Consider the following 22140-nt stretch of genomic DNA (forward strand, 5'->3'; position numbering starts at 1 on the left):
GAAATCGCACTGGCTCTGTCCCTGACTCCCTTGCCCCGACCCCGGAGAGGGCGGTGGGCTCCCCGCGGCGCTCCCTTTGGGGAGCGGGTGCCTGCGGCTGGCCAGCTGCAGATGTGCGGCTGGGTGGAGCGGAGATGCTTTCCTGTCGCGCTGTAAGCTGCAAGCAAATTCTTGTTGGAAATTCCTCCACGTGAGCATGAGTTCACCTCGCGTCCCCGGCTGTCAGCACGGCACCCAACGGCCAGTGAGTAACCGCGGCCTTGCCGGTGCCATGCCAGCCTCGTGCTGGGAGAGGCTGCTCCGCGGGGCTGTCCCGACACCCAGTCAGCTGTTTCGGTGGTGAATCCACCTGTAACTGTCACGAAACCCCGACCCTGAGGGGGTGGCAGGGCCGGGACGGCTTCGCCTCTGCTCCTTTCATTTATGTTTTCCACTTGATTCACGAGAAAGGGGGAAGCGGTGCCTGGGGCGGCCGGGCACCAGCCTTTCCCTCGGGGTGCCTCGGCTCGGAGCCTGGTCCCGGCTGCATCCCCGGGGCTGGGCTGTGCCTCCTCCCCTCCTCAGCATTAGCGGGGCTCGCAGCCCCTCTTTCGGGGTCTCCGAAGCGAGTGCTTTGGTGGTGCCGGGGGAGCGGTGCCGCAGGGTTTGGGTCAATGTTGGTCAGGGAAAAGGCAGCCGGATGGTGACTCAGGGCCTGCCTGACCCCTGCCTGCTCCCCGGGATGATCTCAGCTCTTGGCTGCTCATGGGCTTTGCTGGAGGGAGAGACCCCAGTGTGGCCGGCGGAGGAGCCTTGCCGTGCTCGGGGCGGCTGCGGGTGCTGCCCGGGGGCCCAGGGCGCGGCTGGTCCTTGGCTACCGCGCACCTGAGCATCCTGCCCCTTCCCGCTGCCTCCCGTGAGTCCGGCCCCAAGCTGGCAGCAGCCTGGCACACACCGCTGCGAGGGCAGACGGGGAGCGGGGCGCAGGGCTGGGTGGAGCGGCTAGTGGAGCTGCGGCACGCACCGGGGTGGGACGCGGGTGGAGGGTGAGCTGGGCGAGGGCTGCCCTGCCGGAGGGCTCGGTGCCGGCCTGACATGGGCATGAATCCTGCGCTGAGCTGGCACTGACTTGCCCAGGCACCCTGCAGCGCCTGCTCGCCCAGGGGCGGCTCTTTACCGTTAGCTCGGAGCAAAGAGCAAGACCCGGCGCTCTCGGCCTTCCCAGCTCTGTCAATATTTGCCGGTGGCAGCCCTGCACTCGGCGTTGGCGCCCGGCATTTCACCTTCCAGGAAAGGGCTGGAGCGGGAGAATGGGTTTCCTGTAAACGCCGATAAGCCAGGGGAGGAAGGAGCAATGGCTCTCGCCGGTTGCTCTTCTGGGAGCTGCTGCAAGCATGGGCAGCAGTGGCTTCCCCGTGGCAGGATCGTGGCGATGGTCCGGGACGGGGCAGTGGGCGGCAGTGGGGTCCGGCCTCATGCCTGCCCCTTCCTGGGGCTGGGAAATCGGGGGAAGGCAGGAACGGGCACCCACCGGAGCTCGGCTCTGTCTCCGGCGTGGCCGGGCTGAGCGCGGCGTGGGGATGCCAGTGGTCATGGGACGCGAGCATGGGACCGGTGGGAGGAAGTGGGGCTGGTGCAGGGACAGCCCGCTGTGGCCAAACTCCTGGGGGGGAGCAGGGAGAGGCCGTGGGCCGGCTGGGAACGGCTGTGGGGATTTGCCGGGCCCGGGGGGGAGATGCTCAGGTCTCCTGGCTCTGCCGGCTTCACTCGGGCACGTCCGTTTGTCCGTCCATCTTGCCTTTCTCACTGCTGGAAGTCCCATCCCATCGTGGCAGCTCCAGGCGCGTCCCCGGGCAGCTCTGGGGCAGATTCCCCTTGCAGCAGCAGCAGCAGAGGGGTGGCTGGGCCCCCACCCCACCACCACCAACCCCGGGGCCCGCGGCGCAGCCACAGTGCCCAGCTCAGCTCCGCTGCTGCCGCAGCAGAGCCCTGGAGCACTCATCACACCTGTGCTCACCCTCCTGGCCACCCCTGCACGGGACGGGGATGCTCCGCGCTGCCGGGACGTGGGTGAGCCCCCGCAGAAGCTGCCGGCGGGTCCCGGCATGGTGCCGGTGCCAGCACCGGGGCTGCTCCCCACGGCCCCGGGCTGACGCCCTCGGCTCGGCGCTACCAGCGCGGGCGGACTCCGGCGCTTTCTAGGAATCGGCTCTTGCCCAAGCGGCGCTGCCGGGTGCGGGAGGAAGCTGCCGCCCCCGGGCAGCCGCACCCGGCCACCCCGCAGGTGCTTCCTGGCCCTGGGGGGCTCGTGCCGCGCCGCAGGGGCAGGAGGGCCGGGGGTGCTGGTTTCCACCTGGGCCGGGCACTGCTGAGCCGGTGCCAGTGACCGCGGTGGAAATGAGCCCGTTCCCCTGCTCCCGTCTCTCTGTCCCCGTGTCCCCGCACCCCGGCCACACGGCATCCCCCCCACGCAGGCGGGAGACGGCAGGAAAGGCAGACAGCCCAGACTCCAGAGCAAAAATAGAGTTTATTTCCATTTTTATTGCATATAAAAAAATAGCACGTATTTCTTTGGGGTTCACCCAGCTGCAGCAATAAATACAGTACAAAACACACCACTTGAGAGCCCCCGCCGGGGCGAGCTGCGAAATTTCCAGTACGCAAATCCGGCTGTGTGGGCCGGTGGGAGCTGCCGGCAGAGCCACGAGACTGGGGGCACGGAGCTGCTCCCCCGGGCCAGGAGATGGGTGCAAATAAGTTAAACTGCAATAAATAGACTGAGTTTAGCAGGGAAAGGGGACGGGCGCTGGCAGAGCAAAGCCGCAGCCCCCCAAAGGTGCTGGGGCTCCCCTGGAAAAGCCTCATCCTGGGAGGCTGCTGCGTCCCCACGGCACCTCTGGCCTCCCCTCCCTCCTCCTTACCTAATGGCTAATAAATATTAATTAATGTAACTATGCCTAATAGAACTGAGACCTGTCAGATCTGTCCCTGCAGGCTGCAGCCCGGGCAGGGAGATGCTGCTCTGAAGCATCTTCATCCACGGACGAAGACGGTTTCCCCTTGGCCGGGTGGGATGCCGCGGGGGTACCCGCAGCGCCCTGTGCGAGCCGTGGGGAAACCGAGGCACACGCGGTGCCCACGGCAGCCGTGGGGGCTCAGCCCAGCTCCCGAACCTCGTAGCAGAGATACGCTTTTGTTTAAATATTAAACAAGGGTGATGCCGCGCACAGACACCCGTGCACGGATGCCACCGCAGGGCCGGCCGCCCTGCTCGAGGGCTGATGGGCAGGGGAGCATCCCCAGCCAGATAAATATTAAATAGCGATAAATATTAAATAAGCGGAAAAGCCGGGCACCCCCGGGGAAGGTCGCTCAGGCTGGGACATAAATAAATAGGGTGCGGTGGTGCGGGGCCGGGTGTCAGAGGCGGGCGAGGTGCCGCAGCGCCCGGTACGCCGTCTCCAGGAACCGCTGGAAGTTGGCCAGGATGAAGAAGCCGCCGACCTGGTGGTGGAAGCTGGAGGAGAAGGCGGGGAGGGCGTCCGGGCCCTCCGTGGGGTACGTCACCGTGGCCAGGCCCAGGTCCTCCATCTGCAGCCGGGCAGAGGCAGAGGCAGAGGCATCAGCTCCGGACCCAGAGACGCCTCGGGAGCGCGGCACTGTCCCGGTGCTGCCCGTGGAGCGGGTGCGAGCCCGGGGATGCCGAGCCCCGTGTCCCTGCCGTGGCCTCCCCGTCCCCGCCGGCAACGCGGCCCCCGTGTGCCCTCCCCATCTCCCCGGGGATGCAGACCCCGCGCATGCCCGCCCCGTTCCCCCCTCACCTGCTGCTGGATGTTGGAGGAGAGGTTGGCGGCGTCCAGCTGCAGCGTCTCCACCAGGCTGGCGTCCCCGGGCAGCAGCTCCAGGACGGCCGCGAGGGAGCCGTGGTAGGCGCGGAGCCCGTCGCGGATCTGGCTGAAGCAGGCCTCCTGCGGGCGGGCACGGCGCGGTCAGCGGGGCTCGGCACAGCCCGGCCGCCGCCCCACCGAGCCACGGCGGGCTTCGGGCTGCCCCAAGCAGTGGCAAAGCCGGCAGGGCTGAGACCGGCCAGCTCGTGGCAGGGGTGGGCTGCCCGCACTCACCGCCTGGAAGTTGCGGCTGTGGCACTGCTCCAGCGGCACCTGCGCGATGCCCAGGTCCTGCCGCACCAGCAGCAGCTCTTCCTCCTTGCACAGCTGGAAGGTGTCGCACTGCGGCCGAGAGGGACGAGGTCAGGACGGCCGGAGGACCCCGCCGCCCCCCGCCACCCCATCCCTGGGGTGCGGGACCCCCCCACGGCCCAGCCAGGAGCAGGGAGGGGATGGGGTGAACCTGCCGCCCGGTGAGATGGGGACAGGACAAGAGCAAAGCGCGGCACGGCTGCCCTGGCCGCTGCGAGCCCCGGGGAGGTCCCCACGCATCCCTGAGGGAGCAGCGGGGCCGTGCGTGGTCACAGCCCCTGTGGGTGCCCCAGGACCCCGGGGCTGAGCAGCGCGGCAGGAGGCCGAGGCGCAGGGGCCACTGCTGGCTCCCGGCCTTGAGGTGCTGATAAGGGTGGGGAGGGGAAGGCCACCTTATCTGTGACCCCGCAGCGACCGCGGCCACCGTCCCCCCGCCGCGGCACCCGGGACTCACCACCACGCGCTGCAGCGCGGCCACATCCCCCTTGATCTTGCGAGTGAACTCGAGGTTCTTGTGCAGGAAGAGCTGGAAGTCCTGGTCCCCCGAGAGCTCGGCCAGCGGCGCCCCGTGCAGCGCCCGCCACGGCGCCCACAGCAGCGCACCCAGCAGCGCCAGCACACCTGTGGGGACAGCGGCTCAGCGCCCGCCCTGGGGACACCCCTGTCCCCAACCCAGCGCCGGGAGCTGGGCTCAGCCACCAGATGCCCCCCCAGGGATGGCGGCACCAACGCAGCCTGGGGAAGGGGCAGAGACCCCCTGAAATGGGGCGAGGGACCGGGCGCTCCCTACGTCCCACCAGCGCCACGGTGCCAGGGCCGTGGGCTGGGGGCTCTGGGTGTGCAGGTGCAGTGGGTGCAGCGAGTGCTGTGGGTGCAGCGGGTGCTACAGGTAGAGTGGGTTTTATGGGAGCAGTGGGTGCAGTGGTGGAAGCGGGCGCAGTGGGTGCAGCGGGTGCAGCAGGCGCTGGGGCTGCGGGTACTCACGGGTGAGGGAGCACATGGTGCCCGGCTCGGTGTCTCCTCCTCTCTGCAAGCGCGGCCCAGCCCGGCACAGCTCGCTCCTGCCCCGGCTCTGCGCGGCCTCATCGATTAGGGCATTTATAGCGGGCTCTGGGGATTCACACTGATGTGGCAACAGTGACGATTGCCTCATTGTCTTAATCACCAACATGCAAATCCTGGGAGCCGGGTGCTCCCGGCCGCTGCCCACACCTCACTGCTGCGGGGCTTTCCCGGGGCCAGCGGGCAGCAGTGCCCCTCGGTGCGGTGGCGGGCGCCCAGCGGAGCCCTGGCACCGGGGCGGGTGCTGGGATGGTGCTGGTGGTGCCTTGGTGATTCATTAACCTGCTCGCAGGGCTCCCGCCTCGCCAGCCGGGCTGGCCAGGGCCCAGCACCACAGGGTCACTCATGGGTGACCGGGTGAGGGGGACGGTGGCTTTTCACAGCCGGTGTCCCTCCGGGATCGTCGCCATCCCCAGCCCATGTGGACATCGCCCCCGCCAGCTGCTGGAGCCCCTCACCCTGGCATCAGGGCGGGCACCGGCGGTGTGACCTTCACGGTGGTGGGACCAGCTGGAGGTGGCCAAGGTGAGACCCCGTCCAGGCACCTGCCCAGGGCCACGGCACCTCGGCTCAGCACCCCGAGGCCAGATCCTGCCCCGCTGGGTGCCGTGGGGCGGGGCCATGCTCAGTCTCCCCATGTGCCAAGCACCCAGCTGCATCGGGGGCCCGATGCCCCCTGCCCCGGCGAGGGGCCGTCCCCACCTGCCCCTTCGGGGAAGCGGCTGCCAGGGCAGTCCTGGGAGCGGGGCTGGCTGCTCCCGGCCCCGCCGTGGCCCCATCGTGCTGACGTGGGAATTTTGGCTCATGCCGGTTCCTGCAAGTACTTCCAGGATGATCTGCTGGGCCGGTGCCAGCTGGGCCGGCTCCTGCCTGGCACGGGCCGGCCGGGGCGCGGGAGGCACCCGCTCGACCCACAGCCCCGGGGCCTGGGGGGGCCTGGGCAGGGCGACCCCGGGGCAGCGCTGAGCCGGGGGGGTCTCGCTCTGTGCCACCATCCCCTCGCCTGGGTCCCATCGCTGCCCTCCTGCAGGCAGGGGGATGGACCCCCACCCTCGCACACTGCAGACCTCGGTGCGCGCCAGGACGGGCCGCACACCCGGCAGGGTACAGCCTGCAGCATACAGCCAGGGGGTACAGTCGGCAGAGAGCCCCGAGCCCTGGGAGCTGCCCCCGCCTCCAGCTGGGGGAAGGAACCCCCGGCAGCTGCGGCCAATCCGTGAGCACCACCCAGGGCTTCGCTCAGCTCGAGGCAGGTGTTAACTCTGACACCTAATGATAACTTCCCTTCCCAGGACCCAGCAGCACTAAGGGTTCTGCCCTCAGGCTGTGCAAAAGGACCTCGGCAGCGGAGCCTGTTCTTGGGATTTCCTGGGAGAAACCTTCCCCCCCCCCCGGCTCTGCCTTTGCCCTCCCCGGAGCCGGGGGAGGCCAGGGCCCTTCTGGAGCGGGTGGCCACCGAGGGGGCTTTGCGTGGTGTGCCTCAGCGATCGCCCTGTTCCCCAGAGCGGAGCTGCCGCCTCAGCAGGTCAGTGTTTTCAGGAATCGGGGTGGGGGGGACGTGAATCAGCGCCTGGTGGGGCCCAAAGCCCCTGTCAGCTTTCCAAGGAAGGAAGTGGTGGCCGGACCCGAAACCCTGTGGGTGTTGGGGCGGTGGAGCTGGCCCAGCACAACCCCCCCCAGGGCCAGTGCTGCTCGGCCTGGCCCCAGGGACTGTCCCAGCCGCCCGCCCCGCTGCGGTTCTGCCTCGTGGCCCCTCTTCCTCCCTGCGGGGCCTGACCCAGGCACCCTCGGCCCCTTCCCGGCATCCGCCAAGAAGCGAGCGCTTCCAGGGTGTCCCTGCATCCCCTGTGCTGGGTCCGGCACCCCCCGGCGCTGGCTGGGCTCTTCCCTTCCCTGCTCCTCCCTGGCCGGTGGGGTCTGGCCCCGGGACCCCAGCGTGGCCGCAGAGCACGGACAGGCTGCGTCCATCGCTCTGGGGCAGCCCCACAGTTGACCCCCAGCCCCTGGCCACCGGCCCGGCATGGGTGCGCTGGGAGATTCCCAGATTTCCCCAGAGGATGAGCCCAGCTGGTCCCAGATGCTGGCAGGACCCATCTGGGGTGGCTGCGCGGCCCATCCCCATCACTCCCCAGGTCTGGGGGGCACAAGGGGGGCCCAGCCTGGCCCCCGTGCCTTCCCAGCAGGCGAGGGGGCGGCAGGGCTCAGCCCTTTCCCTCCGTGCGCAGACCCGCTCCGGCCTTCCTCTGCAGCAGCAGGAAAACTGGGTTTGGGAAAGAGGATCCACGGGCTGGAGCAGATGGTGCTGGGCCCTGCTGCTGCCATCGAGTCCCGGGTGCCCCGGCTCAGCTCCCGCCTGGCCCGCGGGTCCCAGAGCCCCCAGGACCCCGTCCCTGAGCTCCCCGGGCCAGGCCCAGCGTGGCCGGGACATCAGCTCCGAGCTCGAGCCCCGGGGAGGGGAGCAGATAACAGAAGTCAGCCCCCCGCACACTCACAGTCACAAGAAACCCACGGCAGGAGCAGGCCAGGCCGGTGTTTTTCCAACTTTTATTTTAAAAGTCATAATTGAAGCTTAACAAAGTTTGACCCCATTATTGTTGCCAGAGCTGGGGGCACCCGCGGTCCCTGCGGAGCCGTGCTCCTGCCCCCCGCCTGCCCTGGCCCTGCTTCCCCAGGAGCTCCCACTTCATGGGCTCGCCCGCGCCTCCGCCGGGCTCAGCCAACGACCGTGACCACAAGCAACCTTAAAAGAATGTTTGTTTATTGGGGAAGGGGGTTCCCGCCGCGGGGGGCGGGGGGCCAGGAGAGCAGGGCCTGTGGCTGCGGGCGCAGGGAAGCCCCGTCTCCCCCTCCCACGGTACAGACATGCAGGTATTTATAAAAGAAAGGCAGACGGGGGAGCGGGGCTGCGTGGGGGAGCTCCGCTCAGACAGCATCTTCCCCAGGGACAAATAAAAAAATACAGCCAGGCCAGAGGGTCACGGAAAACCATCGTCATCGTCCTCTGCCATCTCCTTTGCGAACTCCAGGTCCTGCTGCTCGCGCTCCCGGCGCTCCTGGAAGGCAAAGGCAGAGGTTGGTGGCAGCTGGGGGACAGGAGCTGCGTCCTTCCCGTGGCCTCGGTGGCTGCTGGGCTGCAGAGACCCAGATGAGATCTCACCTCTGCAGATTCCAAGTCCTTGTTATAAGATTTGGGTGGGAACCTCATGGCCTGGAAAAAAGAAGGGAGAGGAGAAGCTCTGAGCTGAGAAACGCCTCGACTCCGCCGCGTTGTCCTCTCCAGCCGGGCCCTGCCAGCCCCTCGCCCGGGGACCTGCTGCGCTCACCTTGACGGACATGTTGTGGATGTCGAGGCAGAAAGAGATGCGCTGGTGAAACGCCAGCTGGGGCTCCCGGGTGGAGTAGATGTCGATCATTTCCTTTGACTGGACGTAGCCCTTCTCGTGGTTAATGCTGGCCTCGATCACACCGTCCCGAATGGCCTGCAAGCCGGAGGGCACGCGGTCAGGGCACCCGCTGTCTCCGAGGGCTGAGGCAGCAGTTTAGAGTGAAGGGAGGAGCTGGCTGCTGTGACAGGAGCGGTGGCCTCAGGACACAGCGCACAGAGAGGGGAGTTGGTGCTCTAAGTGTCCCCAGCAGCCCCGGGAAGGGCCTCAACCTAAAACCAGCGACTGCACCGGGAAGGGAGCGCTGCGGGGACAGGGCAGAGGCAGGCCGGCAGGAGAGCGAGGAAGGGGGGCTGTGGGCAGCCCAGGACGCAGGGGGACAGGACTTCATAGGTGGCTACCTTGGCGACAATGAACTCCGCATCCTCCGGGCTGTCCAGCTGCAGCTTCTGGGCAATATCGGCCAGGGAGATGCGAGAATAGGAGAGGCTGATCATACGGACACCTGCGGGGGAGGAACGGGAGTGGAGCCCCCCGGGCCAGGCAGCCCCGCGCCCGCTGAGCCCACAGCAGCGGCCGTGACGGGGTCCCCGGACACCCCAGCGGCAGCCTCCAACCTGTCTTGATGACGTTGTGCCTCAGGCGAATGATCAGGGTGTAGGTGCCGTCGGCCTGGAACTTGTCCCCAAACTGATCGAGGACTTGGTTGAACTTGGCCAGGTTGCCGGTCCTGACGGCTGGAGGAGAGAACGCGTTAATCGGGGAAGGAGAGAGGGCCGGGGCGCGGTGGGGAAGGCGCGGCAGGGCTGACTCCCAGGGCTGCCATCCCCTCCTCTTCGGAGCTGCCTCCTCCTCCCCAAGTGGAGTCTGCAGCTGGGCGCCATCGAGGACGGAGAGAAACCCCCACCGCTCCCTCCCGCAGGGCTTCCCGCTCCCTCAAAGCGCGGGACATCGTGGCGAGGGACGGAGCGCGGGCAGGAGCGGCCTGCCGTACCCTGAGTCAGGAGGAAGTAGGGCATGAGCGACCGCTTGAGGGAGGGTTGTCTGAACTGGAGCCTGTCCGGGATCTCCCCGAGCAGCAGTTCCACCACGATCAGCAGCTTGTGCACCTTGAGCAGAAAGAGACGGTGAATCCCGGCGGGGTCCGGCCCCGCAGGCAGCTTCTTTGGGGACCCAGGGGGTACCGGATCCCCCAAGCTTCCCATCCCTGCTCACCGTCTGCTTGAAGCCGACGGCCGTGTGCTGCGGCGCCTTCCGCAGGGCGTTTGTCATGGTCCTCCGTGCCTCCGAGTACTCCAGCTGGATGGCCTTGATGCGCCCTGCGTTCACACAGAGCAGAAGGCGTTTGGAAAAGCCATTGGGTGAATCCAACTGGATCCACCTGGATGGAGCTTCAAATCCTGCCTGGAAGCCCCATCTCCAGCTGCTCAAACAGGTTCTCTGGGGAACCAGAGCCCTCGATCTCAGGTGCAGCCCAAGCTGCCAGCGCTGTGCGGGTCCCTCTGCGTCTCACCTGTGTAATAGAGGTACCGAGCCCACTCGTTGTTGTTGGCCTGCTCAGGAAACACGGACTTGGAGACGAGCTTTTCTGCTTGGTCGTAAAGGTTGTAGTGGAGATAGTTCCTCAGCAGCAGGTTCAGGAGGGTGGCCTGCCCGTCTGCATCGTGGCGCAGCGTGGCCGTCCGTAGCCGGGCGTGCAGGAAGCTGCAGGAAAGGGAGAGAGCGTGTCAGGGAGGAGGAAAGAAACAGCCCTGCTCACCGGGGCGCGCGGGACCAAGCTCAGGGAGAGCCCACACGCAGGATCCACCCTACCTCCTGACCACGTCGAGTTTATTCAGGAATTCGTAGATGCGGGAGTGGTAGTAGTAACATTTTGCCACCACCAGGTCAAGGGCCCGGCGGTTTTGGGAACTGATCTTCTGCATCAGGTCGTCGGACACTTTCTGAGCCTGCAGGAGAGGAACAGAGATCAGAGCAGAGGAACTGCTGCCCGGGGAGAGCAGAGAGACTGCTGGGGCTGCGGGACTGAGCCCGGGGGCTGCCTCCAACTGCAGCTGAAATAAAGGGGAAAGTGTGGGGCCAGGGACAGGCAGGTCCCTGAGGCTCTCCAGACCCTGCCTGGCGCAGAAGCGCCACACAAAGAGCTCAGCTTCAGAGCTGGCAGCTCAGGGAATCTCACCTCTGGGTATCGCTTGCTGTTCATCAAGTAGATGACGAGAAGCAGTTGGAGGTAGGTCTCCACTTCTGGCAAGAGAGGGGCTGAGGCCGCCTTCCCCGTCCGCGGGCGAAACTGCAGCTCGGCTTCTGTGTCCATGGACTGGGGGGAGAGAAAAGTGCTGGACCCCCAGCCCTCCCGGCCCTTCAGCATCGCTACTGCCCTCCCGGTGCTCCTCAGGCCTGTGGCGAGGCCTGTCCCCTGCCCGGTGGCAGCTCTGCTTGAGGTGTGACAAGAGAGCCAGCCCAGGCTGCTGGCACTACAGTCCCATCCCTGCCAAGAGCTGCAGTGACCCATCTCATCTCACACGCGCTCCCGAGCAGCCCAGCTGTGTGTCCCAAGTGTCCCCAAGCCCTTGCTGTTCCTGGTCCCCTCCCGCCCCGCACAGCGGCACTCCGGAGGCTCCTCGGTGCAGGAAAGGCGTCCCCTCTGCAGCCGGTCGTCTCTCCCTGTCCCCTGCCGCCGTACCTCCTCCAGGAAGCCGAGGAGGAAATCCCGCATGGTGCTGTTGGAGGTGAAGAAGCCATTGATGGCTTTGTGAAGCACGTTGGAGTTGAGTCGGCGGGAGGTGGAGGGCAGAGCCCGCAAGGCACGCAGGACGTAGCGCGGCTCCTTCCCCGACACAGCCTTCTCCAGCTGCTTCACGTGCTCTTTGATATCTGCGGGAGCGCAAGGGACGCGCCGTCAGCACGCGTCTCCCGGGGGCCTCTGCCGAAGGAGGCACCGGATCGCTCCGGGTACGAGGCGCCCCGTCCCTGGGTCCCTCTGCCTGCTCGTGGCCCTAGGGCTGCGTGGCCTCAGCGTCCTGCGTGACCCGACTGGACCCCGCGGCCGTCCCTGCTCGGAGAGGGGGGCTGGAGAAGACCCCTCCGGAGTCCCCTTCCCCCTCGTTCCCCCTGTGGGCTCCAGCCTCCCTCTGCAGCCCCGTGGGGTCCCACCACAGCACCTCTGCAGCCCCCCCGCCCCTCACAGCCCCGTCCTCACAGGGACCCCGCAGGGTTCCCCCCCAACACACCTCCCCCTCCCTTTTCCTCACAGCCCCCCCAAACTCCTCTTCCCTGCTGTGCTCCCCCCATTCCCCTCCTCCGACACGCTTCCCAACCCCTCTCCCTCCCGGGCACCCCGCACTCCCCCCTCCTCCACAAGGACCCCCCAGGCCTCCCGACACCCCCCGTTCCCCTTCCCCAGCCCCCTCCCCTCCCGGGAACCCTCCCCCGACCCGGCCCTGGTTCCTCCCTCTCCCCCATGAGCCCCCAACCGACCCCCCCCCCCCGATCCCCGTTACAGAGACCCCTCCCAGCTCCCTCCCCCCGCGGGGACCCCTCTCCGCTGCCCCCCCCCCCGCCCCGTTCCCCTCAGCCCGCCCCTCCCTCCCTCACCCTCCAACGTGACAGCGTCAAGCTCCCGCTGCGGCTGCCGCTCCCCGGCCGTTTCGGCCGCCGCTGCCTCCTCCTGCATCTCCACGTCCGGGGGGGCGGGGGGCGGCCCGTCGGGGGGGGCCTTGGCCTTGTCGCCGCGGCGGCGGGACGCGCCCTCCTGCTTCATGGCCGGGCCGGCCGTGACACTGCAACAACCGCGGGGCACGCCGGGAGTCGCCAGGCCCGACCAGCCGCACCGACCTCACCGGCAGGCCTAAGCGGTAGAGCGCCGAGCACCGCACCGTTCGGTTCCTTCCGCCGCGCCCGCTCGGGTATTTCCGTCACGCTTTCGGGCGTTTCCGGCAGACGCTCGGGTATTTCCGCCCGCCGCTCGGCCGTTCCCGCCTGTTTCGCGGCGCATGCGTGGACGCTCGTCGCCCGCCGCGCTGAGGCGAGGTGCGAGACCCCGGCGCTACCTCGGGCAGCGGCCGCCGTTCCCCCGCCTCCGACGCCTTTGAGGGGCTCGGGGCCGGGGCTGGGCTCCCCTTGCAGCTGGGGGTGCCCCCAGAGCCATCAGGGACCGCCCGGGTAAGCAGCACTGCCCCTTGCTGAGGGCACCCCCTTCCCCCGGGAGCCTGAGGGGAGCTGGGCCTCCAGGCAGGCAGCACCGCTGGGTGACTGAAAATACCGGCAGATTAAAAAATTGCCTTTAAGAACATCTGGTTATTCAGTAAGAAATTATTCTCTTTATTTATAAAGCAATCATTGAAGCATTTGTAATGTTGTTCTAAAATACTGTAATTTTTTCCTTGCTGCTGGTAGTGGTGGAGTGTGTAGTTGCATGAGGGAGGTGCTGTTTTACCAGGTATCCATCGTTAAAGTGCTCTGAGATTATATAGCTTTCTAATATTTAGCAGCTGATTGAGTCACACATGAATCACAGGTGTGACCAGGGTAAATGAATTATAGCTGATTTATTCCTTTGTGCCTTATCATTGATTGTGTAAGCAGCTGTGTGTTAGCGTTTTTTAAGAAAACCAGGATCACATAAAGTGCAACTGACAGGCTTGTGATTATTTGGGCTAGTGGATTTTTCAGTTGGCACTCTACATTCATGGGGGAGGGGGGGGAAGAAAAATCAATTTTTATATCTGGTTTCTGGCTTCCGTAAGGAATTTTCTTGCCTTAAGTCTTCTTTTCCTGCTCGTTTCAAATCAGCACTGAGCGTTAATAAGGAATGCCTTACCTATGTCAGGGTAAAGTTTAGAGATAGAAACTAGCTCGCAGTAAGAGGCTTTCAAATACGTTGTCAAGTGATTCCTTTTAAACCGTCCCTAACGGGAGGACGCGCGTAGCCTAATCCGAGTTACTCAGAAGACTGAGGATGTACAGAGACACGTACAGGGCTGCTATGGCCGAGAAGTCTTCTTCCGTACAGACAGCAGATCCGTCTTCCTGGAGCTTCACTCCACTCATCTCAACCATTGCAACGGTTAATTTTTGTTCCTTCTCTCGTGAGAAGGAGAGCAAGTTGGTATTCACGCTGAAACGCCCCTCCCTGTCTTCTGTGTAGGGTTTCAAGAGGCTCTCAACCTTTGCAGCAAGAACAAAAAAAGCAAAATCAGTATCTTAATACTCCCATCTGTGGAGTATTTACTTACTGTTAAGTAAGTAAATGATGTCTTTGACTTGTGAAGTGCTTTACTGTCTTACAGGCGCACTAAATAATCCACATTTATATATGGGACTTTTCACCCTGAAAGACTATTATGCTCATGTATTCAGTTGCCGGTTTCTTGTGAATTAGTTATGTCCAAGAAATTAAAATTATAGTGTGTCTTGTGGTTTGTTTTTTTGTTTGTTTTTTTTTTTAAATCTGGAGCCAAAGAAGCCAGAAAATTCTGACTACTGTTTCAAGAAAAATGTAGTCAGCTATCAGCAAAACAGTTGTTAGAAATCTCGGTTCTTCACGTCTTGGGGTGACTTCTCTCGAAGTGAGTATTTTGATCCCTGCCAAGTTTGAAGCAATTACTCCTTCCCTTCTTCCCAGCGTTACCTTAAGTTATGATACTGCTACCTATATCATTATCTAAATGCTGCTTTACTCAAAATAACCCCCCCACCCCTTCGTTTTCAGCTAAATGTGATGCGTGTTCTCTCACCAGCTTAAGCTGTTGGGACACAATCTTCTCTTCCAAAGACTCCAGCAATAGCAGCAGCTGATCCTCCGTTAGCTCTGCAGAATTAAACCAGGTTTGTACCAAAACCCCACCACCCATGTTTCAGAGACAACTGGTGAGATGTGAAGGGTGACCAGCAACTGTCTTGCAGGGAATGCCTCTTTGGTCAAAAGTTCTTCAGCTGTTTTAAACTAAATTATTAGTGCAGCCTCCCTGTGAGATGAATACAGCCGTTACTGTGTGCGGATGACTGTAACATCGAGTGCAGAGACAAGGGGGTTGAGGGGAGGTTCAAACCATGTTTTGTGGCAGCCTTGGGAAAATTACCCTGGAATTTGCATTGCTCTTTCTGCAAGGTGATCTTGCCATCTTTACCCACGTTTTAATTCTGACTTCAAGCCCTCTTTTCAAGGATCCCCTTGTGCACGCTGTTCTGGACCGAGTGGTAATTCAGTGTCATGCTCCTGGCAGTCGCTGCTCTGCGACTCTCCAACTGTTGCTAACAGCAGCTGCTCTGGACAGGTCTGCGCTCTCAGCATAAACCACCTTCATTCCCACAATCTAAGAAATTATTTTATGTAAAACCTCTGCAAGTCTCTCACGCTCTATAAGTTTTCTATATGCTGCTAGTCTTGTCGGTAGGAATGCTCTTGATATATTCTGGTGCTACTGGATTTCTCTATTAAAATAGCCAGAAAGCCTTACCATCTAACGCGTCAAGAGTGTAGGTGATTGCTGCTGCCAGCTTAAGGAGAAGATGTCTTGGAGAATGCCGTAAGCTGCTCAACAGGTCTCTTAAGTCTGGGCTTTCTGTTTTCAGCTCACAACTATCAGGTTCATCAAGAACTGCTTCCATCTAAAGGAATAAGAAAAAGAAACGTCAGGATTTAAGAGAAGAGGCTGCTGGTGGTCCCTTGCAGTCTAACTACAGAAGCACAGGAACAGTCATGTAATGTGTGTCTCCCCTCCCTAAGCTATTTATGAGGCTGTAATTGAGGCTTTAGCATTCACAGTGGCTCCAGTTAAAGACAGAATATGACGTTTAAATGGATTGATACCTTCAGGTCAATCTGCTGGCTATATTCAGGACATATTTCAGCAGTTGACTCTGTCCTGAGCACCTCCTTTCTCTGTATGGCGATGAAGGCCAGACAGCTGTGCTGAGTGAAGGGCTTTTGGATTGATAGTTGTGGCACAAGAGAGAGGAATTCTGGGGCAAGAGGTGTGATCATGGATGTCTGTATTTATAACACCTGGCAATAAGAACTTTGCTTACTTTCTCGGTCAGCTCTTGAAAGAGGTTCCTGTCTCTCATCACAGCTTTGATGGCGTTTAAAAATATGATGAACAGATCAGAAGACAACTTGAAGAGAATTTCACAATTCTCTTTAACTTCTCTCTTCAGTTCTCCTAATTTTCCTTCTGAGACACCTGAAAACCAGAAAGAGTCCAAATATGTCACTTGTACACTGGACAATCCCACAGTAAGTTCCTTGGCACCCCTAAATTTAGAATTTGAAACATTTCTATGAATATTTTCGAAAGCGATATGCAGTTTTGAGTTGGACGGATGTCATGTCTCAGGTAACAGGCAGTAATGTACAGTAAACGCGTTGCTTTTGGTGGTTTGTGTTTATCCTGAGAGATTCCATCTTACCCAAGGGGGGCAAAAGTAGTGCAAGTCAAAGTAGTAAAATACATTGCTTACCATCAGATATGAGGAGTGATCTAGTGTCTTCTGGGAAATACTCAAGATCTGCCAGAGGATAAAAAGGGCATTGCTGATTTAGAAGAAGACTTCCAGCTGGATAGGTCTTTTTTTACCAGAGTTGTTGTTTTTAAGTCTGAAGATACTGGTATCCCAGGTCTCTGAAATCTCACGTGCTAGGTGTAGGTCAGACTGGTGTTTGCACTCTTCTCCAGCACATCTCTCTTCTTCCCGTTCATTTAAAACTCGTTACTTCTAGCCCTCGTTCCCTACTGACGCGTGCCCTATGTTAGGGTCTGTATTGGCCAACACGTGCGTCAAAATACAAGTGAATTAAAACAACGTCTGGTACTCAACCAGATCCATGCAGGGGTGGGAAGCAAGGCACACGTGGTCTCTAAAATCCTGCAGCAGGTTTTGTGGATCTCGGTCCTCTCTTTCTCTACCTCTCCAGCATAAGCGTCTTTGACACCAGTCTCCCCACTGAAGGGTCAGCCACCCTGTTTTCTCCCTGGCTCTTTTCTTCCGAGTAGGAAAAGAAAAGTAAAACCAAACCTCTGCCCCCTGTGCCGTTTTTCAACAGGAGCTCTGCAGTTCCTGAAATTTAGGGCCGAGACTTCCAGTATCCCTCTTGAATTTCCTTACCACCCCATCCAAAACTGCATCTCTTTCCCAAGAAGCTCTTTCAACTGGGGTACGGCCTTTTCCCAGGTGATTTCTGTCCCTCATATTGCACGTGTTCATGTCCTTGCAAATGAGCTAAGGATGGCTGCGAGGCTGAAGGGTACTTTGGAAAACGTTTTTCTTCTTCTGCGTTGTTTCCTGGATGGAGGAGTTGGTAGTTTCTGAAAGTTACTTACCCCATGATCCATCTTCAATGACCAGCTTGATTGGCCTGAAGGCCAGGGTGCAGCCCTTGGGTATAGTTATGCTTTGCGTGTTCTCTCTGGCGCCCTGGTCAATGAAGAATAATCTGTTATTAGGCCTGATGGCGTGCAGATGTTGGGGAGGGGCTGACTCCTGAGGCTGAAGAGAAATCAAACCTTTGCACCAAGCTTGGCGTGAAACTGGGCCGCGAAGCCCCCCTCTGCCGTGGTGGATTCCTCGTAGTGGGCCTCCTCCGAGGCTTCTACTGTTTCATGAACCACGTATAAATTGTGTCGTGCTTTCTTTAGTTGTTGAATGAAGGCGTGATTCACATTTATTTTTCTGAAAGAGAAAAAGGAGGCAATATCCTGGCTAAAAGTGTCTGTTTTTCTGCGAGTTATGACAAAAGTACTGCAGGAAAAGTACTACAGAAATCCGCAAGCATTACAAAGCTGTGTAAGGAATCTTTATCACCTCTCTTTCTAGGCAAATCTTTATCGCCTCTCTTTCTCTTTTTAGGGAGAATACATGCTCTCGGGTCTTCCTCTAGGTTTTTGGCTGTTGAAAAACCATTGTGTGACCTGGTGTGGGGTAGAGGAGGACGCGGAGGGCCCATTCTCCCTTCGTGTCTGCCTTACCTTTCCGATTTCAGTGCCTCAAGTTCTGGTAGGGGTATGTGGTTCTTCTCCAGCTTGATGGACCACCCTTTGGACAAGGAGGCAGCTCCTCTCACCTCGGCGCTTACAGACTCAACACAGAGGCTTAGATTCCCGTCAACTCTGTCGCTGGTGCTTACTGTGACTCTAAATTGCCTTGACTCTTGACCACCTCCGTTGGGAAAGAGGGACTCTGAAATAATTCAATGCATTAGCTTAAGCATGATTCCACAGACTCAGTGACATAACGATTGCGCGCGCAAGAAGGGCGGAACATGGTGGAGTTCAGCCACAAATGATCCAGATGTTTTGTCTGTGGGAATTGGGAACTTTAAGATTGATAAACGTGGGCTTTACCTGTGCTTTTGGTGTCTTTTCCAGGCAGCAGCATGTCGTGGAGTCTGTACCATGTCCGTTTGTAGTAGGGAGATGGGTGGAACAGGGTTTTTCTTTTTCTTTTCACGAGACAGAAGGGTCTGAAATGCTCATGGTCTAAGATGCTGTGAACTGGGACCAGGTCTCCTGTTGGATCCATTTGATTTGCTATGGATTGGGTGACTTTTTTAAACATTCTGCTGCAGCTGGATGACTTCTTGAAGCGAAGCAAAGTGTACTTGTGCCTTAGGAAAGAGGCAAGACAAGTGAAGCAAAATTACTTGAAATAGAAGCAGAAGGTTGTAACAAAATGTTACTGTAATTATTAAGACCTTTTCAAAATCGATAACAACCCCCAAAAGCCCACATTAGTACAAGGACATGGCTTTCACAGGATTGTGAAGCAGGGAAGCATTTGGAGAGGTCGGCGCAGGAGCTGTGGCTTGGTAATGAGGCTTGTTTAGACTTCTCCCCTTTTGCTGGTGAACTCAAAACAGAGCATTAGAAAAATGATTTTGTCAAAGTCTTACTGTAAGGAAGTGAAAGGGCCGAGAGGTGAACAGTGGGTTGAAGGAGGAAGTAGGAGAGCTTGTTCTATGGCAAAACTCCCCCAAAACACCCAGCTGCCTGGGTATGCCCTGGTGCTCTGCCTGTATCCCCCACAGAGGAGAGCTGGCTGTTTGAGAGGCAGAAACAAAACCACGGTTGGCTTCCTGCTTCAGCTTTGTTTTCCAGCAAAGTTCCAGTTTTGCTGCTTGCTTCAGCTGGCGTATGGGAGAGGCGCTGAAGAAGAACTTTGATCTAGAAATGAAAAAACTTTGTGTACTTATTGAGAAGAAGAAAAGCGTGCAGGTCTTTCCCCTCTTCTGCACCCTACTTTTATCAAGTCCTGTTAGAGAAGAGACGCTGATCCCCGTTTACAGTTCAGATGAGTGGATGGGGGGGGGTATCTTCCCTCTCCCTAATGTCGCGCAGGGGTCTGAAAAAAGAGACTGAGTCTGATGCTTCCAGGAAGACCGTCACATCGCAAAGGATGGTGTGCTGTATGCGATGGAGCTGGGGAGGGGAAATAGTCCTGTGTGCTCCGTGTGGGATCGTTCTGGTGGTACCTACGGGACTCGTTCCCTTGGGAGACTTCCAAAAGAGAGAAAAACTCAACAAGAACACTGAACAGAAGCGTGCTGCACCCCCCCTGTGTACCGAAAGCTCTTAAAAATGTACTTGCCTGTTTGTGGAGTGAATGGCTTCTCGTCTGCCGTCGGTGGGCGATGTGCTTCTGATATGGCCTCTCCAAACAGCAGGGCTGGCGAAATGCTCTCTCCCCGCCCTTCCGTTCAGAGGTCCGGAAGTATCCGCTAAAGTAGGGCGTAAAAAGCCTGTTCCTGTGTAATTCTTCCTCCAAAAAGTTTCTGTTGTTGATCTGAGTTAACCTGTCCTGATCTGTTCTAGTGGCCATGGATAACTTTTAAATTTGGTCTATAGATGTATCGTTCCTGCAAGATTTGCTTGATTTCCAGCGTGGTTCTTGTTTTCATGTCTACTCCTCACCTGTTAGGATGAGGAATAGTGTGTTCTGGTTTAGGAGGATTTTGGTAAACTTGAGAGCGAGCTAACTAATTAGGCGTGGTGCAGGCAAGGGGACAATATTATGTTACTGGAGGCACTTTTATTAACCTGTCTTGACCAGCGATGCACACACGTTTCCATGCTTTATGGGTCGTTGTTCGCAGCAGAGGGTTTGTGTGCCTCGCCGGCGCGGTACCCTGCGAAGGGATCCGTGCAGTGGGCTGCGAGCTCTTTGCCTGACTGCAATCCGTCGCTTGGTGGGCTTGGAATTGCCATCCAGTGTTCCTTTGCCATGCTTGTTTGAAAGCAGAACCGCTCCATGTAAAAATTCAAGGAATCAAAGGCAAGTTTGTACATGAATACTTACTTTATTAGTTTCTCTTAGAATACTGTACAAAGGAGTAATAAAAATATTCACACTTTATTTTAGAAAGTTCTCTACTTCTGTATACAGAGCAAAAAGAAAGGCTACTGGAAAAAAACCCTAAAACTTTGTACAATGTCAGAATGTTCCATTAAAAAAACCCCAACTGATTTAGCTCACTTTAAACTGATCCAGGGAGGATACGTATACACACACACACTTGCATGCTTAAAAGATATTATAGGCAATGATAAAGCAACGTAAGTCACGATGGGAAGTATTAAGGTGTTAACAATGGTAACCAGCTGCTGTTCCCTTTTCAAGGGCCAGTACCATGCTTCTATTAAAACAAACCCAAAATTAAACAACAATTAAAAAAAAAAAGCACTCAGGAATTAAGTAGCCCTAGATCTCGGGCTCTTTTTTTTTTTTTTTAAAGGTTTTTTCCTGCAAAGGGTTGGACTGTATGCCGTCCTGTTAGCTCTGTTAAACGAATCACAAGACAGGATCCCTAACTCAGAAGCATCAGCCTGTTAGTACTTGCTTGTTTTCCGACCTTCCTGGTGCAGTGACTGCTGTGCTGCGTGATTACATGCCTGGTTCTGAGAGCAGCTTAGAAGAGGCTTTGCCCAGGACAAGATGGGGCAGGGGGAGAGCTTCTGCCAGTTGAAGTGGTGGTTTTCAAAGAAAAGCATTTTAAGTACCTACTTATCGAGTAATTGTTTCTCAGTCACAGGACAGAGCCTCCTTTACTCCTCCAGCTGCCATTCGCCCTCGTCACTGTACAGGAAGCCAGTCCAAGTTTGAGAGGAAAACCTGTCAGGTGTGATGTGATCAAAGTCCCATTTAAAATCAATAACAATCAATTCTCTCCTTCAGGCAGGTACTTCCAGAAAATTCTACAGTCTAAAAGAAGGAACGGACAGTCTTTGCACTCACGTTCTGGTTCTCCACGCAAAAGGTAGGCTTCACCCTTGGATTGCTGCTCTGCTAGCTGCAAGTACACATCTGAAAATCCCTCATCCTGCCCACGCTGTCCCGATCTCCCTTTTCTCAGAAATGAGTTCTCTCATGAGAGTTCTAGTGTTTTGACTATGCTCTTTAACTTGTGTGTGTGCAAGATTAGCCTTTGAGTGCTGAACTTGCTTCTACGTGAATTTCACAAACACAAATGAGCCAGAAGTGGTTTCAGAACTCTTTCCAGGAGACCCAGAACTGTCCCCGTTACTCCCACGCCACTGCAGTGGCAGTTTCCAAGTGGAAACTTAGTCGGGTACCGCTCGCTCCGCTGACAGCGACAGGCAGGAGCCCTGCAAGTGGCGTATGGGGGTGGCTCGACCAGCGGTACCCAAAACTCTTTCACTTAAAGCTACCTCAGGTACACCTAACAAGTAGCAACTGCAACTGCAGTGTAATTACAATTAACTTTCTATTTTTTGCTTAATTCTGATAGCTACCCTTAAGATGGGATCTTAAGGAAGATACTTTCAGATGTATAATTGTTCAAGTAATAATCTTATGTAGATACTCAACACACCACATTATTAACACGAAATCTTTCTTCAACTCTCCCGCTTCTTCCCGTATCTCTCCAGTTTTCATTTAGGTTTCCCTTGATCAGATTAATTGTATGAGCCCAAGTTAACTTCAGTTATTCCGTGACAAAAATGCTATCCTTGTAAAGAATGTCACCTGCCATGTAACACACATCTGTGTAATGGCTCTTTTAATCATTTGCGTGAAGAAGGTAAATCAGAAAAAGCTTACTATTATAATTAAGGCTTTGCCTAGCAAGAAGTTTTAGACGTTAGGCTTTAAAACCTGCCTTTTTGAGAAGTTGCTGATCCCATTCTGTTTTACAGTTGATCTCTAATTTAACAAAACAGAATCAGATGTCAGTTAACAGCACAAATACCACGTTCAGACCTTCAGCTGTTGTAATGCCAAGGCCTTCAAGGAAACTGCATGAAGTGCTGTACTTCATCGAGAAGAGCTGACCCCTACCTTCAATTTATACTTATGCTAAAAATATCAAAACTGCTTTGACTTTGGGTAATGTGCCTATACTTAGAAGTAATCAGTGTATGTCTGTCTATATAGGAGTAATGGTTTTAAGCATCTAGGGACTGTTTCTGTTGCAAAAAAGTTGATGGTTTTCCCCTTGTAGTCTACCAAAACAAATAAAGAGTTTTCCTTCCTCTGGAGATTGACTGTTGGCACGTAAGTTG

General features: G+C 57.9%; 3 protein-coding genes across 5 annotated transcripts; all 3 read right to left on the minus strand.

Moving 5' to 3' along the window:
• Window positions 1-19: 19 nt before the first annotated feature.
• Window positions 20-5236, minus strand: CSF3 (colony stimulating factor 3). The gene is made up of 5 exons (XM_009464910.2): window positions 5163-5236; window positions 4633-4799; window positions 4101-4208; window positions 3801-3947; window positions 20-3570 (listed from the first exon to the last, which is right to left on the minus strand). The coding sequence occupies exons 1-5, from the start codon at window positions 5176-5178 to the stop codon at window positions 3400-3402; spliced, it is 609 nt and encodes a 202-aa protein (XP_009463185.2). The 5' UTR covers window positions 5179-5236; the 3' UTR covers window positions 20-3399.
• Window positions 5237-7770: 2534 nt separating this feature from the next.
• PSMD3 (proteasome 26S subunit, non-ATPase 3) lies at window positions 7771-12507 on the minus strand. Of its 2 annotated transcripts, XM_087769874.1 has the most exons (12): window positions 12218-12501; window positions 11307-11497; window positions 10803-10940; window positions 10436-10572; window positions 10137-10327; window positions 9839-9942; window positions 9618-9732; window positions 9241-9360; window positions 9025-9128; window positions 8564-8719; window positions 8398-8448; window positions 7771-8293 (listed from the first exon to the last, which is right to left on the minus strand). In XM_087769874.1, exons 1-12 carry the CDS (start codon window positions 12381-12383, stop codon window positions 8216-8218), a joined length of 1551 nt encoding a protein of 516 aa, XP_087626000.1. In that variant the 5' UTR covers window positions 12384-12501; the 3' UTR covers window positions 7771-8215. The 2 variants fall into 2 exon arrangements, with proteins under 2 accessions (XP_087626000.1, XP_087626001.1); XM_087769875.1 differs by lacking the exons at window positions 7771-8293; window positions 8398-8448 and having other exon boundaries at window positions 8699-8804; window positions 12218-12507.
• A 412-nt stretch (window positions 12508-12919) lies between these two features.
• On the minus strand, window positions 12920-19301 carry GSDMA (gasdermin A). 2 transcript variants are annotated; one of them, XM_087769876.1, is made up of 11 exons: window positions 19208-19261; window positions 18513-18783; window positions 17965-18227; window positions 17590-17800; window positions 17128-17293; window positions 16945-17038; window positions 16085-16132; window positions 15653-15807; window positions 15082-15232; window positions 14359-14432; window positions 12920-13789 (listed from the first exon to the last, which is right to left on the minus strand). In XM_087769876.1, exons 3-11 carry the CDS (start codon window positions 18176-18178, stop codon window positions 13553-13555), a joined length of 1350 nt encoding a protein of 449 aa, XP_087626002.1. In that variant the 5' UTR covers window positions 18179-18227; window positions 18513-18783; window positions 19208-19261; the 3' UTR covers window positions 12920-13552. The 2 variants fall into 2 exon arrangements, with proteins under 2 accessions (XP_087626002.1, XP_009463179.1); XM_009464904.2 differs by lacking the exon at window positions 18513-18783 and having other exon boundaries at window positions 19208-19301.
• Between the last annotated feature and the right edge of the window lie 2839 nt (window positions 19302-22140).

The sequence above is a fragment of the Nipponia nippon genome, unplaced genomic scaffold, assembly GCF_047370975.1.
Source record: "Nipponia nippon isolate SJK-2023a ecotype South Korea unplaced genomic scaffold, ASM4737097v1 scaffold_32, whole genome shotgun sequence".
Classification (NCBI taxonomy): domain Eukaryota; kingdom Metazoa; phylum Chordata; class Aves; order Pelecaniformes; family Threskiornithidae; genus Nipponia; species Nipponia nippon.

Bases quoted from the DNA above. Each gene is read 5' to 3' on its own strand.
- CSF3 (XM_009464910.2), bottom strand. The intron at 4,209-4,632 runs GTGAGTCCCGGG...TCTCGGCCGCAG, and splicing joins CCGCGCTGCAGCGCGTGGTG to TGCGACACCTTCCAGCTGTG. The intron at 3,571-3,800 runs GTGAGGGGGGAA...GCCCGGCTGCAG, and splicing joins CCTCCAACATCCAGCAGCAG to ATGGAGGACCTGGGCCTGGC.
- PSMD3 (XM_087769874.1), bottom strand. From the start codon at position 12,383: ATGAAGCAGGAGGGCGCGTCCCGCCGCCGCGGCGACAAGGCCAAGGCC. The intron at 10,941-11,306 runs GTACGGCGGCAG...CTCTCCCCCCAG, and splicing joins TCCTCGGCTTCCTGGAGGAG to TCCATGGACACAGAAGCCGA. The intron at 10,573-10,802 runs GTGAGATTCCCT...CCTCTCCTGCAG, and splicing joins ACAGCAAGCGATACCCAGAG to GCTCAGAAAGTGTCCGACGA.
- GSDMA (XM_009464904.2), bottom strand. From the start codon at position 18,178: ATGTTTAAAAAAGTCACCCAATCCATAGCAAATCAAATGGATCCAACA. The intron at 17,294-17,589 runs GTAAGGCAGACA...TTTCTCTTTCAG, and splicing joins GAGGCACTGAAATCGGAAAG to AAAAATAAATGTGAATCACG. The intron at 14,433-15,081 runs GTAAGGCTTTCT...TTAATTCTGCAG, and splicing joins CACTCTTGACGCGTTAGATG to AGCTAACGGAGGATCAGCTG.